Source organism: Gouania willdenowi, chromosome 6 (assembly GCF_900634775.1).
Source record: "Gouania willdenowi chromosome 6, fGouWil2.1, whole genome shotgun sequence".
NCBI classification, from domain to species: domain Eukaryota; kingdom Metazoa; phylum Chordata; class Actinopteri; order Blenniiformes; family Gobiesocidae; genus Gouania; species Gouania willdenowi.
Genome location: NC_041049.1, coordinates 44,642,052 through 44,657,385, shown reverse-complemented (window position 1 = coordinate 44,657,385; position 15,334 = coordinate 44,642,052). Strand labels below are relative to the sequence as shown.

Here is a 15,334-nt window from a genome sequence, read left to right as displayed (position 1 = left end):
TGAGTGCCTGGAGAGAGCAAAATGATTCATGGCAGTATTAAAGCCAGAGACATGTTGATATTCAGAAGAACTCGAGTGTTATTTAGCAGAGGGACGGACTGCAGGCCAGACAGTTTTTGTCTCGTGCTCTTAGTCTTTGTGTAGAACAAGCTGAATGTGGGCTGTGTTGTCAGCCATTTAAGGCTTTATTCCTACCTGGTTGGCTTTGTAGTTAACGCCACTTTGATGTACTGAACACGTGAACCTGTATGAACAAAAAACACAAAAATTACATGAAAAACATATAAAATGACCCAAAAACACTTCAAAAGACAATAAAAATATATAAGAATGACTACTAAAGCCTAAATGAGAACACAAATGCACAAAAACACTCAGAATACACACAAATTGACAGGAAAATACATTAAAGGATAAAAAAACCCACAAAATATCAGAAAAGTACACAAAAAGACAACAAAAATACATAAAATGATTCCAAATATTTTTGTCAATTCATGTGTACCCCCTCTTCATATCTTAAGTACCTATTGTCAGAAATTTGATAAAATGACTTTTACAGCATAAAATAAGTATTTTTCCAGTAAATGTCAAGAAAATATAGTATTTTATTAAGCAATAGTACTTTTAGTTTGTAGTGAATGTGTCAAAAAAAAGGAACTAATAACATTTCCCAATTATTTTCAGGTTAATTGTTAAATCTTTTCGAATACCCCCTGCAATGTCCGCCTGTACCCCTGTTTGAGAACTACTGCACTAAAGGACAATATAAATACACAAAATGACTCCCAAAAGACAGAAAAGTACTCAAAAGAACAAGAAAAATACATTGAAATGATGTCAGAAGTGCACAAAATGACTCCAAATACACACAAAATGACAGAAATACACACACAAACGCAAAACAAAAATCCATAGAAATAACTCAAAATATCCACAAAAAACAAACAAAATATACAACAAAAAAAACACACAAACCCTTTGTACCCCTCAGATTGGTCATTATTTCAAATGCTGACATGAATGTTGGATCATGTGACCCTCACATCAAACAATCACATTCACTGTGATCTGGTCTTTATAATATCAGAAGTCTTACCTTCATCTTAAAAAATATTCACATTTCTGTCCTAACAGTCCAATGGACACATTTCTCTGAGCGGAGGGGACCACCACTACCAGGAAAGACTGTCCCGTCTCGAGAACGATAAAGAGTCCTTGGTACTTCAGGTAAATGTCTAGATCATATAAAAGTATATCTTCATTGGCGGGTAGTGATGACATGGTTTCATATGCAGGTGAGTGTGCTGACGGACCAGGTTGAGGCTCAGGGTGAAAAGATCCGGGATCTGGACTTATGTTTGGAGGAGCACAGGGAGAAGCTGAACGCCACTGAAGAGATGCTGCAACAGGTCGGTCTGTGGGCGAAAGCTGACACCACATTGTTACTTCAACATCACAAAGGGTTTATTTTATACGGGGAACAGTTTGTTTAAACTGAATACATTAACTTCCTTTGTTGGTACTTCTATCAGAATCAACTCCATAGCAGCTACAATAACTCTGACCTGTGTTTATTTGTCAAAGTAGGAGCTGCTGTGCAGAAGTGCATTGGAAACGCAGAAGATTGAACTGATGTCTGAGGTGTCAAACCTGAAACTAAAGCTGACGTCCCTGGAGAAAGACAGGCTGGACTTAGATGACAGATTTAAAGACAGTGAGGTATGTGTGAGTGACTGAATCCAATGTTCCAATGACATTAATGGTCCTTTTTAAAAACTAAATCAAGATCTGTAGTTATATTTTCAACGCTTTAACCCTCGAGGGCCTAAGGCGTTTTTGCTGTTTTTTCACTCTGTTTGATTTTACCTTTATATTTCATATAAGGAAATCTATAAACCTTATTTGTTTGGTATCATTTTTTTCAGGAGAACCTCACAAATGTGATTGTGAAGTAATTTCTTTAGTATGGCATACTGTATTAACAAAGTGGATCTAAAACGACTATAAAAAGTCAAATTAAAGTGAAATTCAAGAAAAAGTTTTTTTTTTTTTTACTATAAAAATCACAAACATTTTTAACGAATCATTTTTATTGCTTGTATAGCAAATCTAAACTAGATATTTCAAAAACTTATACACAGATAAATCAAACAACACAGTTATATATAGATATTTACAGTGAAATGGAAGCAATGTCTCAGGCGATTTTGTACAACTATTTACAAAAAAAGTATGAATCACAAATACAGGGAAAGACAAATTATTTGTGCCTCATTGTGTTGATATAAAACAATAACAAATATACTAGACACTACACTACACTCTCACTCATTACACACTCACTAAACAGTCAAATCACAGTAATAATCACTATTATCTCAAATCTCTCTTTCTCTGTTTTTGTTTACCTGTCGCTTGAAAACAAAATTCCCGCTGTATGTGGACATTATGATTGGACAATGGCCTACTTCTTCTCAACCAATAGGAAAAAGCTATAATGTGATGTTTCAGCGTGGTTCTTTCTTGCTGCACAACACTTTCGCTCTCGTTTTAGACACGCTCTGCGGCGGTCTCCCTGCACGGAGCACTGACACTGTCACAGAAAAACATGCGCACATTTTCCCTCCTAATTCCACTTTTACTTGGCCTATCAACATTATTTAAAAAGCTGTTTGTAGTTTGACATCCGCACTTTCGACACGGGTTGAAACAAAGATCTAAGAACGCTGCGCTTTTCCGCTATTGGCTCTTAAAACCATCTCATGTGATCAGGGCGCGCCGGCGCGTCCGTCGGCCCCAGAAGGTTAATAAAGAACAGGATGAGCATTTGTTTACGAGAGGCGTGTGAATCTGTGCTACCCGCTGAGCCAGGCCAAATGCTTGGAAAGCTTTCAAACACATTATGTTTTTATTGTAGCTGTACCGCTGTCTCTTCCACCCGACTGGAACAAAAAGCCTGCTGTCCGTGTTCCGCCTCACAGCACAGAAATCTATCAGTTTCCTCTGGCTGCTACTTAGGACCACTTACTCTTTGAAAACCCATTGAAACGCATCAGCCTTTGCTTTAGTTTAGTTTTATTTTATTTTATTTCTTTTAATATTTCCAATAATGTGTCCATTATTTATATGTTGTTGTATTCACTTGAACTAAATCCTGATGCATTACCATACACAATAGAAATGTAAAGTATTTAGTGAAAAGGAAACTAATGAGTTTTTATGTGATCTGCTTCTTTTTCTTCCATTTTTAGGACTTCATTCTTGAAATTAATGAACTGCGGTACAGACTCACAGATATGGAGGGTGAAAAGTTACAGTATGAAAAAAAGTTGAAATCCACAAAGGTCAGTTGCTGTGATTGGACACATTCACCTTTTAACTAATAACTTTTTCACTGTTGATTATGTGTCTTTTCTTTCATTTTGTCATGAAACGGACTATTGCTGGATCTTATCTTTGGATGTTCATGGGAACTTAAGCTTGGCAGTTTCCAAAAATATCAACTTTTCATGGGAGTTGTTTATTGGAATTACCAGATATTGGGATCAACTTTTAAAATAACTGATGCTGATATTTTAGGTGATGCTAAAATATATTATCCTACTATATTTGCCATCCATTTTCAAGGCTAACCTTCAATTTTGAAGATTTCTCATTAATTCCAGTGAAAAGTTTCTAACTCAAAATTCCCAGAATTTTGCAATGCTAGTTTAAATGTTATATGTTTTAGTTGGATTATATGTTAATGGATGCTAATATTTATATTTGGATATGATAGTTATTTAAAATTACTCATAATTTCTGGTTAATTCCAGTAAATATTTCCCATGAAACGTTTATATTTTTGAATATTCCAGAGCTTAAGTTTCCCCTGAAAATATAGGGAATTGTATAATTGTCGTTTTTGATGAGCTGAAAAATCTTTTTAGGATGCACACTGAGCATATTTATTGTCTTGACTCGTCAACGGTGTATGTGATTTCTAACTTCTTGTCATCCCTTTTGTGACATCTCATTAATCTTGGAATCTTCTTCCATCTCTGTCTTCCTGCCTTGCCTTTGGTTTGTCTCTGTGCTGCTATAGTCACTAATGGCCAAGCTTTCTAGTCTAAAAATCAAAACGGGCCAGTTGCAGTATGAGAAACAGAGGAAAGAGCACAAGCTGCAGGCTATGAAGGTTGGATTTTCTCAGGACGATACTTGCTTTGCTTGCAATGTGATTTTTGTTTATGGTTCTTGACCTTTCCCTCGTCTATTTAAAATGACGTAATCACTTGTTTTAGGTAAGCATGTAATAAAGTGAAATTTAAGAGCCAGGTTCAGCCAGAAATATCACTTCCTCAAGTCTGCATCTACCAGGCCCTGGTTTTAGTAAACACACAGACCTTTTGAAGCCACAAGTATGCACTAATTTGGGGTTTTAGGATTTGTCAGGCCTCCGTTTTCCTTTCCTCTGACTTTACTTTCTGCACTTGCCCTCTGATTTTTCTTTTTCTTCTTCTTTGTTTTGTGAGAATGTTTTTACAGGTTTTTTTTAATTTTATTTTATAATGGTGTGTGTACTTGTTATTACCTGATCTCTACCAGATATTCACGTACGTCCCAACTCATGCACCTAACTGTTGGAGCAGGTGTGTGTGTGTGTGTGTGAATGCCACGTCTACGTCTCTGGGTCTTTGTTGTGGTTTGTTTGTAGTAGGGGAGCTGGGGTGGGGGAGGTGACCCTTTTAGTGGAGGAATGGCTCTCACTGTTGTCTTCTATGGGACAGGAGGAGCTGAGCGTGCTGAGGAGGCAGCTGGAGGGCAAAGACGGGGAGATGAGGAGGCTGCAGGACGAGGCAGCCTTTAAAACTCTGGCCTCAGATCCCACAGAGAGAGGTGTGTGAAGCTGTTAGATCTCTGTCAAACCATCTCCTCCTCTTCATCATCTATCCACAGTGGCTACATTTACATAAGAGCTTTAATTCCTCTTTAATTCAGAATAAAATTTAAATCCTCTTTGAAAAATTCAAAATCACTTTGAACACTTAATTCCAAAAGCAAATGGATTTTCCAAATTAAACTTAAATCTGAATTAAATAGCTGGTTTATTCTGACTTTAATTCCGAAAAGAATAATTTCTCAATGTTTTATGTTCATTCCGCTTTTATTAAATTCTGGTCGTTTTGTGCATGCTCGTCCTGGAGCGATGACGCGCTGCGAGCACATAAACCAGGATGGCCACCTGAAGCAAGCGTTGGACTCCAGCCGAGACTATTTATTTAATAGCCTTAGAGGCATAAGCGGAGTTTGAGATTCTTGCCAGGGGGAACAAAAGAAAAAATAGTTTTAAATATATAGACAATCTCGAGATTTGTGCAAACATATACAATAATGCAAAAACAATTAGCAACATAATTGATAATGTTGACCACAAAAATTTTCGTTGTCGCGTCTAACGTCCACCGTCCCTAATACGGGTCAAAATGCATGTTCTCACTCATTCCTGCTCTGAGAGATTAAACGCTTAAATACAGCAGCATATCACAAGTTTCATATACCGTTGGAAAGCTTAGAATCTTCTGTTTTTAACCACACTAGTGCAGTGCCCGTAGTAAGTATGTATTACTATAGAAAAGTGGGAAGTTTAATATTTATCTGCAGCTTGCTGAACGATGTGTGTGCGTATCTGTCTGTCTGTCTATTTTATGCTGTGACCGAAAAGCAAGGGTTTGTTTTGTGTTATTTTCCGATAGACGTGAATACGTAACGTTGGCCTCCAATCAGAACCCTTCCCAACCCCCAGACCTAAAGCAGATTTATAAACCTATTTTCCATGTAAACCTTAATTCAAATTACTATTTCCATGTAAACACAAAACATAACATTTTAATTTGGAATAATTAAATTCGGAACAATTAATTCTGAATTAAAAAAACAGTATGTAAGCGTGGCCATTGTGAACATATGTTTAGAAATAATCACGTCCATAACCGATTGTGTCCGATTGTTTGAAATGTTTTCGTCCTTGTTTAGTCTCTCATCCAGATGAAAATCTTAGAAAGAGGCTGAAAGAGAAACGTAAGGGGGGTTTTTATACTCCACTTAATGTTTGCACCCACCCACCCCAACTTTGCATTGCATGAATGAGCATGAGCCCTTTGAACCGGCTTGTTCATTGTAACCCATTGAAAGTGCAAGTACCTGAACATGAACCACTGCCGCTCTGGTTAACATTGTTTTTTTTCCCCTAAATGGTAATAAATCCATAGTTGCTCCACTTCTGTCATTACTGTTGTGCATTTGAAACCTAAAGCTCAAAGAAGGACTGTTTACCGTGTGTTTTCAGCTGGAATGAGGAATGAATTAATCGTCTGTCATAACTGTTGAACTGCTTGTGCTATCCAACAGTAATCTCCTCCTCTAAAACCTTTGCTCCCTGCTAACATGTCTGACAGTATCTTTGTTGGTCATCTGTCTGTGTCTTTCTTCATTAGTTGTACAAATGTGTTAAAGGGTTTATCTTCTGTAGTAGCAGTGCACACAGTTTTAACATGAACAAATAATGACCCAAAAAACAGGAAATGACCTTTATTTTAATAATCAGTTTGTATTAATGTTACATTACCAAGAAAAAACTCTTCTGCAAAGCTCAAAATAGTGTTAATTAAGACGGCAAACTATTTAAGTTATGGTCTAGTTTTAGCTCACTAAATCAGGGGTTCTCAACCTTGTGGTCAAGACCCCATTTGGGGTCACGATTCACGAGACACTGGGAGGGGGTCGCCAGATGCCTTCAGGAAACAAAGAATTTTTTTTTCACAATTTGAGCCCATTTTTGCTTATTTTTACCATTTATTTGTAACTACATCAAACTTGCCATATTTTAACCTATTTTCATCGCTTTTTCTTGCCATATTTTTGCTCCTTTTAATGCATTTTTGCTACATTACTCCCATTTCTGCCACTTCCCCATCAAATATCAATGCCTTTTCTGCACATTTTCTCCACTTTCAAGACATTTTCGGCACTTATAAAGTAAACCCTTTCCACCACTTTTCTCACCTATAGTCACATATGTTGACTCATTGTCACTTTCAACCTTTTTTCATATCATGCTTATTTTTGTCAATTTAACCATATTCATGATTTATAATGCCCATTATTTGCCAGTTTAAACTAATTGTTCCCACTTTTTAAATTACAATTACATTTACATCAGTAAGATGACTATATACTATGGTCCAATTAATAATAAACTTAGTGGATAACAGTGGATATTATTCAGATCAATAAATAAATGTGGTTATCACAGATTCATAGAACAATGGACCATAATTTTGCTCACTTTATGGATGGACCCCAAAAATCTCTCCCCTTTATTCCCCCTTATGGTCCTGTCTCCACATGAGTGTTCTTCAATGTTCATGTCTGTGTTCAACCACCTTCAGGTACAGTGGGGGTCCCCGGTGTCTGGAACCTGTATTTTGGGGGTTGCGTGCTGAAAAGGTTGAGAACCCCTGGACTGAACGGCATTAAGATTTTGTCCAGCTATCCACGCAACAAGTTGTTTTGATTGGATACTTTCCAAAAACAAAGACTTAGTTCAGATTGTGTTTTGTCCCTTGGGAATATTATAGTTTAATCTTTATTTGTAAAGAAAAATATGAATATAATTTGATATACTTTTCATTTGCTTGAACCTTTTTTTTTTTTTTTTTTAAATTAATCGTTGCCTCTTCAAACAAAATGAACACCAGCTCAAAGCCAAAGTGTGCTTAGGTTAACGCAATACCTATTGATTATTTAGCAACTCTAGTAACTGCTGATAAAACCTGTGCAAAGCTTAGGTGCAGCTTTTAAGTCGATATTAAAAAATCAAAAGGCTTTTGAATCATTAAAAATGTCAGTTGTTTGTCTAAAATGCTTTTCTCTGCTCACCAGATGTAGAGGTGCAGAGAATGAAAAAGGCTGTTGAGTCATTGATGGCAGCAAACGATGAAAAGGTACATTTAACAAGGTTATGTAGTAATTTTCCTGTCACAGTGTGAATTTTCTTTAAGGTTAAACTTTTTTTTATTTTTTATTTAGGATCGAAAGATTGAGGAACTGAAGCAGTCACTTTTACGGTACAAGAAAGTTCAGGACATGGTGATGTCGGTGCAGGGAAAGAAAGGTTAGTGGTGGAATCATATGTTAGTTCTAGATTCCTATTTAATAAAAATCACTTTCAAATACAGTATGTATTCAGCAGAACTCCATCTGTCAATATTGAAATGGCAAATCCAACAGTCTTACTTGTTTTGATTGTTCTCTTCAGAAAAAACAAAAGATGCTGAGTACGGTGATGCTGATGGATGCGCTGCATTCATTTTGGCAAATTCTGCATCAATGGAGTCAACGAAGCAAGAAATTACAGATGCAGAACAGCCAATAAGGAAGAGTCCAGATGAGGTTTGCACAGCACTTAATGTTGTTAAAAAAAGGTTATTTTTGGATGTTTAATGGAGGAAAATTAGTTTTTTTTTTTTTTAATAAAACAATAACGGAAATTTAATTTAATGACATCTTCTGTCAGTTCTCAGAGTGTTTGTGCTCCAAAAAGATAATATAGCATAATCATTGTCGTCTTCTTTTATCTGACACATGCTCAGCTGAAGAGCTACAATGGATTGAGTGAAGAGCCTTCGCCTACACCAAGTCCCTCAGATCCAGATCAAGTATCAGAGTCTGCAGCAGCTGACACAGAAAGGTCAGAGAACTGATGTTTCATCCCAAGCTTAGTTTTTAATTAAAGTCTAGGATTAAACAGGGTTCAGGTTGGTTTAATTTAGATTTTTTTTTTTTATTTAAGAGACTGGACAAGCATGACCTCTAACAGCTCCAAGATAAAATACATTATATTTGACAGTATTTAGGATTGCATGTGGAATAAATTATTTTCCTACAAAAGTGTGATGATACAGGAGGGAGAACAATGAGAGTCCAAACATCAAAATGTCACATTTGCTTTTTATATAATTAAATTCCTGTGAAATTATCTAGTCTGATTACGATCACAATACTGACTATAATTCTTAAAGTTTAAGGCTTTTATTAAATTTTCTAATTTAATCTTCCAGTTGTCTTCATAATAAATCCACATAATTTTGCGCAGCCCCCAAGCTATAACGTAGCTAACGTATAAAACGAGTGCAAAAATACAGAAAAGGACCTAAAAATATACAATAAAAAGACAACAAAAAATGTCTCTAAAAACACACTAAAACTACTCCAAAAACTACAACCGAAATGCAGAAAAATACACCGACTTAAAGAACGTTTATTTGTGTATTTTTCTACAGGCAGTAAAGAACAACAAAATTCCACAAAAAGAGAAGAAAAACGCACAAAAATTACTTAGAAAAAACATAAAACTACTACAAAAATAAACAAAATGAGCTTCAAAAACACAAAAATTACAAGAAAAAACATCAAATGGCTACAAAAAATGTACTTAAAGTTACAAAACAACGACAAACTCGGTGCTGATAAAAGTTGACCATCTCAGATTTAAACCTATATTATACTTGATTGTCACATATATCATTGAATAATCTATTTTAAAGCTGCTTTTCACTGTAAAAACCCACAGAGTGTTAATATCCAATGTAACAGTATTTTGTGGCGTCACACAGTTTCTTCTCAGGACTATAAATCTCACTGTTTGTCTAACAGCAGCCAGGATTCATTCAAGCCTGAAGGCCAGGATCATCTGAACGGGAGCCGCAGTGAGAGGGTGAGGCATACAAATGCTTCAATACTCTCCTTTTATTTTAAGTTTAACATTTGAGTGAAACCCAAACTAACTATCTTTGTATCACTATTATTTTATTTATTTAAGAGCACAAGTGAAGATGTTTTAAAGATGAGTGAAAAGCCTCCGATGGCTCCCTCTGCCACTTTGCCCGCCACCACCACAGAGGACGACAGCTTTGGCTCAAGGAAGGCTCGTTCATCCTTTGGAAAGGGATTTTTCAAGATCCGTGGGGGCAAGAAGAATAACTCCCCAAACCTGGGTAAGAGCAGAGCTTGGTATTACTTTAGCCATAATGTGTTCAATCAAACAGGGCTGTAGGAAAAAGGCTGGAAAAATTGTCCACCAAGACTCATCTTTCACTCTGTATCTATTGTTTTTTATTTCATATTTTAGTATGTCATTAAATGTGGTCCCTCTTCTATGGGGGGCTGATTGTATAGTTGTGGATGCTGAAATAAACAGTAACATTTAGCAACAAAACATGTCTAAAAAACGTATGTGAATTTTTTTAAAATGTTTAAAAATGTTAAAAATTAAATATAAATGTTAAATATAAATGTGTTACATCTACATTTTACATTTAAATATATATATTAAATCTAAATGCTAAAATTTAAATCTAAATATTACATTTAAATTTAAATATTACATTTAAATCTAAATATTACATTTAAATCTAAATATTACATTTAAATCTAAATATTACATTTAAATCTAAATGTTTATTGTTAAATCTAAATCTCACAGGTGAAACTAAGTATTTAGCTAATATGTAAAATCACCGGAAGTACCAAAATAAAGCTACTCTAATATTTAACATTTAGATATTAAATATTGCAGTAAATCTGGTCAAAAGTAACATGAAGTTCACATGCGTTTTTTATATGTGATTTGTTGCTAAATGTTGCAACAAGTTGCTGTTTATTTCATGATGTACAACTTTACAATCGGCGTCCCTTACTCTTCAGTGATGGAAGTGTCTTGTTACTGTTGCCTAAACGTTTTGTTTTGTTTTGTTTTGGGGTGTGCGTGTGCGCGTGCGTGTGTACATGTATCTACAGTGGGGCAAAAAATATTTAGTCAGCCACCAATTGTGCAAGTTCTCCCACTTAAAAAGATGAGAGGCCTGTAAGTTTCATCATAGGTATACCTCAACTATGAGAGACAAAATGAGGGAAAAAAAATCCAGAAAATCACATTGTAGAATTTTTAATGAATTTATTTGCAAATTATGGTGGAAAATAAATACTTGGTCAATAACAAAAGTTTATCTCAATACTTTGTAATGTACTTTTTGTTGGCAATGACAGAGGTCAAATGTTTTCTGTAAGTCTTCACAAGTTTTTCACACACTTGCTGGTCACATGCAGATCTCCTCTAGAGCAGACTTTCAACTCCCTCCAAAGATTATTTATGGGGTTTCGATCTGTAGACTGGCTAGGCCACTCCAGGACCTTGAAATGCTTCTTACGAAGCCACTCCTTCGTTGCCGGGCGGTGTGTTTGAGATCATTGTCGTGCTAAAAAACCCGCCATGTTTCATCTTCAATGCCCTTGCTGATGAAAGGAGGTTTTTGCTCAAAATAACACGATACATGGCCCCATTCATTCTTTGCTTTACACCAGGGGTGTCCAAAGTTTTTGCAAAGAGGGCCAGATTTGGCGAGATGAAAATGTGTGGGGGGCCAACCATTCACCCTGAAATTATTTGAACCATTAACATCAAATGCAAATAAACTATTTTATGTTTTTTTTTTATCGCAAATGGCAAAATGGCACACTTCTCATGTATTCACGCAGAAAATAAATCTAAACACATTTTTATTGAAATCGCTCTACCTTTCATATGTGAAGACCACAAAAAATGAAGAAAAAAAATTAACTTTCTGGAATAATCAACATATCGACATTCATGTACAACATTACAAATTATTCACTATGAAATGCTCACAGTAAACGTCTAAATTTAAAACATGTAAACACTAACAATTGTCTTATTCAGATGTTTCATTCAGTGAAATATAAAAATGCTTTTTTTTTTTTTTTTACTTATTTACTGTGGTCATTCACTAGGTCCCCCAGTGTGGTTCTGGGATTTTTGCTCACCATTCTTGTGATCATTTTGACCCCACGGGGTGAGATCTTGCGTGGGGCCCCAGATCAAGGGAGATTATCAGTGGTCTTGTATGTCTTCCATTTTCTAATAATTGCTCCCACAGTTGATTTCTTCACACCAAGCTGTTTACCTATTGCAGATTCAGTCTTCCCAGCCTGGTGCAGGTCTACAGGTTTGTTTCTAGTGTCCTTTGACAGCTCTTTGGTCTTGGCCATATGGAGTTTGGAGTGTGACTGTCTGAGGTTGTGGACAGGTGTCTTTTATACTGGTAACAAGTTCAAACAGGTGCCATTAATACAGGTGGAGGACAGAGGAGCCTCTTAAAGAAGAAGTTACGGGTCTGTGAGAGCCAGAAATCTTGCTTGTTTGTAGGTGACCAAATACTTCTTTTACTGAGGGATTTACCAATTAATTCATAAAAATCTTACAATGTGATTTTCTGAATGTTTTTTTCTCATTTTGTCTCTCATAGTTGAGGTATATCTATGATGAAATTTACAGGCCTCTCTCATCTTTTTAAGTGGGAGAACTTGCACAATTGGTGGCTGACTTAATACTTTTTTGCCCCACTGTATCTGTCTCTCACACCTTCAGACTCTGGTTTTATTCCAATCATGTTTTGTCTTGTTCTTTCTGTTCCAACTTGTTGTGTGTGTGCTTTGTAACACATGAAGACCGCAGCAGGAGTGCGAGTGCGCCTATGCTAGGTACAGTATGGACATGTAGTCGTCATGGGGTCCCAGTACAAAAAGGAACTTTTGCACATATCGCATATCTTGTTTTCCTCAGGCGTGTCTTTTCCCTACTAATCTCCTTCTAGTAGTGCACATGTGTTTTACCTTTACGCTTCCTTTCATGCACTCTGTAGATGTTGCCTGTGCTCCATTAGTTGCATGAGTCGGCCCTCCCAAAAACGCAAACCAGCATTGAGATGATGTTGTTTTTGGATCTCGAACACTCCTCACAACTAATGTGTAAACCCTAAAATCTCCCTGAATATACCCCCCCCCACACCTCCCCCAACTCCACCACCACCTCTAGTCTGAGTTGGATCTCAGTGTGTTCGATGCATGCATAGAGAACCCATTGCTTTTGCATTCTCTCTAGGTTAGAGTCGTCATGTGTGCATCTGTCTGTGTCGCCCCCACCCCCCAACCCCTGTCACTACACACTGATGCTAAAGACGCTGATGTTATCTGTGCAGCTGAAACAGAGCGACGGGGAGCTGACCACCTTGACCTGGCTGGAATGCCACAGAGGTCTGCTAACAGCGACAGCACACACACCCTCCCCACGACCCCCGAGGGCAAGAAAAAATCCAAAGGAATAAAGAAACTCTTTGGAAAGTGAGTTTGATTGGTTCATTTTTAAGAATTGTAGAATAGTCAAGTTTTTGAAAATTGGTGTCACATTTTTTTTTTCAAAAATAAGGTTTTAACAGATAAAGACATAGGCTGTGTTGGACACTGTACTACGTACTACAAACTTAATGAGTATATACTGTCTACTATCTGCTTTAAGTATGATTAGGATGATGAGCGTTCCCACTGAAGTATACTTCCAAGTTTCCCAAGATGCATTTGGAACCTACAGCGACAAAAGCCAGAAACACACTGAGGCTTTGATCCACAAAACTCACGTATACAAATTTCATGCCAACATTTCAGAGATTTCCGGAGACCCTCCATTGTACTACTGACTAAACTTTTGGTTAGCTCCAAAACAAGAGCCCTATTTATAAAAAACAAAGGGGAGACAAGAAGAGATGCTTTTGTTTTGAAAAGAAGATGTTTGACTTTTACCTTGAAGTCGGTCCCAGGATGATTTTACATTCCACTCGCAATGCATCATGGGGCGGTTGAGTATGACTAGTGTGCCCACCGTGCATATGTAGAAAATGTCCCCACATAGTATAGATCCAGGTATGTCTTACATACTCAATATTTTCATACTATGTAATGTGAACGCACTACATATTCATTTTGATGTCAAACTTGTAATAAGTAGTACGTTAGTATAACATTTACAACACTGCAGTAGTCAGATAGTGGAGCCCAGAGTTCACAGCAAACATGGTGACGCTGCTTTTAGTTGTTATGCTGCAAAGAAGTGGAACAAACTGCAGCAGAGCTGAGGTCAGCATCACATGGGAACATTTTTAAATTCAAGTAAATCCTCTACTTTGTATGACTGAGAGGGAGATTTTTAATCATGTTATTGTTGATTTAATGTTTTTACTGCTGATTTTAATGATATTTTAGAAGCTGTTAAATGTTTTCTGTTGCACTTTTTAATCATGTAAAGCATACTGAATTGCCCTGTGTATGAAATGCTCTATACAAATAAATTAGCTTTGCCTTGCCTCAAAGATCAATAAATCAAGATCATTTGCTTGAAAAAAAAACATGTAAAAGGTTGGAATTGCCGCTCAAATGTTTGTTTTATTCTCATTTTTAAGGACACAATTTATTGACATTATTTGAAAAGTGCATTGTGGGATGCAGAGTCCCGTACACTGAGGCATAGCTTACCATGATTTTTTGTCTAGAACAAAGTCATTGTCCTCCTTGTCTGGAGAAGAAACACAAAAAAATCAAGTAAAAACACCATGCATCCATCTACTGGACTCCACATCCCACAATGCAATGCAAGAATGTGAAAACAAACTTTTGAGCTGCAAGTTTACCTTTTTTCATCTTTTTTCTAGCAAATAATCTTCCATTTATTGATTCATGATGCCAACACTTTGTCTTTTTACTTGGGAACAAATGAGCATCTCCAGCAGCTTTAATTATCATTATAATATTCAGATTTCAGTGTGTTTTCCTAACAGGCTAAAAAGAAGCCAATCCACTACATTTAACCTGGACGACAACCTACCAGAGGGCGAGTTCAAGCGGGGTGGCGTGCGCGCCACTGCCGGACCCAGACTGGGCTGGTCTCGTGACCTGCAACAAACCAACAAGTGAGTTTCTGCTTTCACATTCAGACAATGTCTAGAATAAGGGAACTTGTCATATTTGCTGTTAATGTAAGTTCTGCTGTTTAATATTTGCTATTAACTCTTTTTTTCTGCATCTCAGTGAGGTGGATGTCCCATTCGCACGCTGGTCGAGGGATCAGGTGTGCAGCTGGCTGCAGGAACAGGGTCTGGGCCTGTACGTGGGCTCGGCCCGTGTGTGGATCTCCTCTGGACAGACCCTGCTACAGGCATCCCAGCACGACCTGGAGAGGGTGAGGAAAAGGATGGAGCTAAAGTGTGTAGCATCTGAAACATGTTGTGTATCACTCTGACCTTTGTTGTTTGGACTGTAAGGAGTTGGGCATCAAACTCCCGCTGCACAGGAAGAAGCTGCAGCTGGCTCTGCAGGCCCTGGGCTCAGAGGAGGATGACAACAAAGGGAAGCTAGACTACAACTGGGTAACAAGTGAGTCGCT

The 15,334-nt window shown here is 37.0% G+C and overlaps 1 protein-coding gene across 8 annotated transcripts in view; it reads left to right on the top strand.

Moving 5' to 3' along the window:
- The window catches only part of ppfibp1b (PPFIA binding protein 1b), a 32,904-nt gene that overhangs the window by 12,191 nt on the left and 5,379 nt on the right, over window positions 1–15,334 (top strand). For 2 of the 8 annotated variants that reach the window (XM_028451806.1, XM_028451800.1), the window contains exons 4-20: window positions 1,138–1,230; window positions 1,299–1,412; window positions 1,591–1,722; window positions 3,255–3,347; window positions 4,773–4,881; window positions 6,019–6,063; window positions 7,927–7,988; window positions 8,074–8,158; window positions 8,303–8,436; window positions 8,637–8,734; window positions 9,703–9,760; window positions 9,866–10,040; window positions 12,571–12,603; window positions 13,101–13,242; window positions 14,730–14,861; window positions 14,980–15,130; window positions 15,213–15,324. In XM_028451806.1, the coding sequence (XP_028307607.1) occupies window positions 1,138–1,230; window positions 1,299–1,412; window positions 1,591–1,722; window positions 3,255–3,347; window positions 4,773–4,881; window positions 6,019–6,063; window positions 7,927–7,988; window positions 8,074–8,158; window positions 8,303–8,436; window positions 8,637–8,734; window positions 9,703–9,760; window positions 9,866–10,040; window positions 12,571–12,603; window positions 13,101–13,242; window positions 14,730–14,861; window positions 14,980–15,130; window positions 15,213–15,324 (1,768 nt within the window). Of the gene's footprint in view, window positions 1–1,137; window positions 1,231–1,298; window positions 1,413–1,590; window positions 1,723–3,254; window positions 3,348–4,772; window positions 4,882–6,018; window positions 6,064–7,926; window positions 7,989–8,073; window positions 8,159–8,302; window positions 8,437–8,636; window positions 8,735–9,699; window positions 9,761–9,865; window positions 10,041–12,570; window positions 12,604–13,100; window positions 13,243–14,729; window positions 14,862–14,979; window positions 15,131–15,212; window positions 15,325–15,334 lie in introns of all 8 variants that reach the window. The other 6 variants (XM_028451801.1, XM_028451799.1, XM_028451805.1 and 3 more) reach the window with 4 other exon arrangements.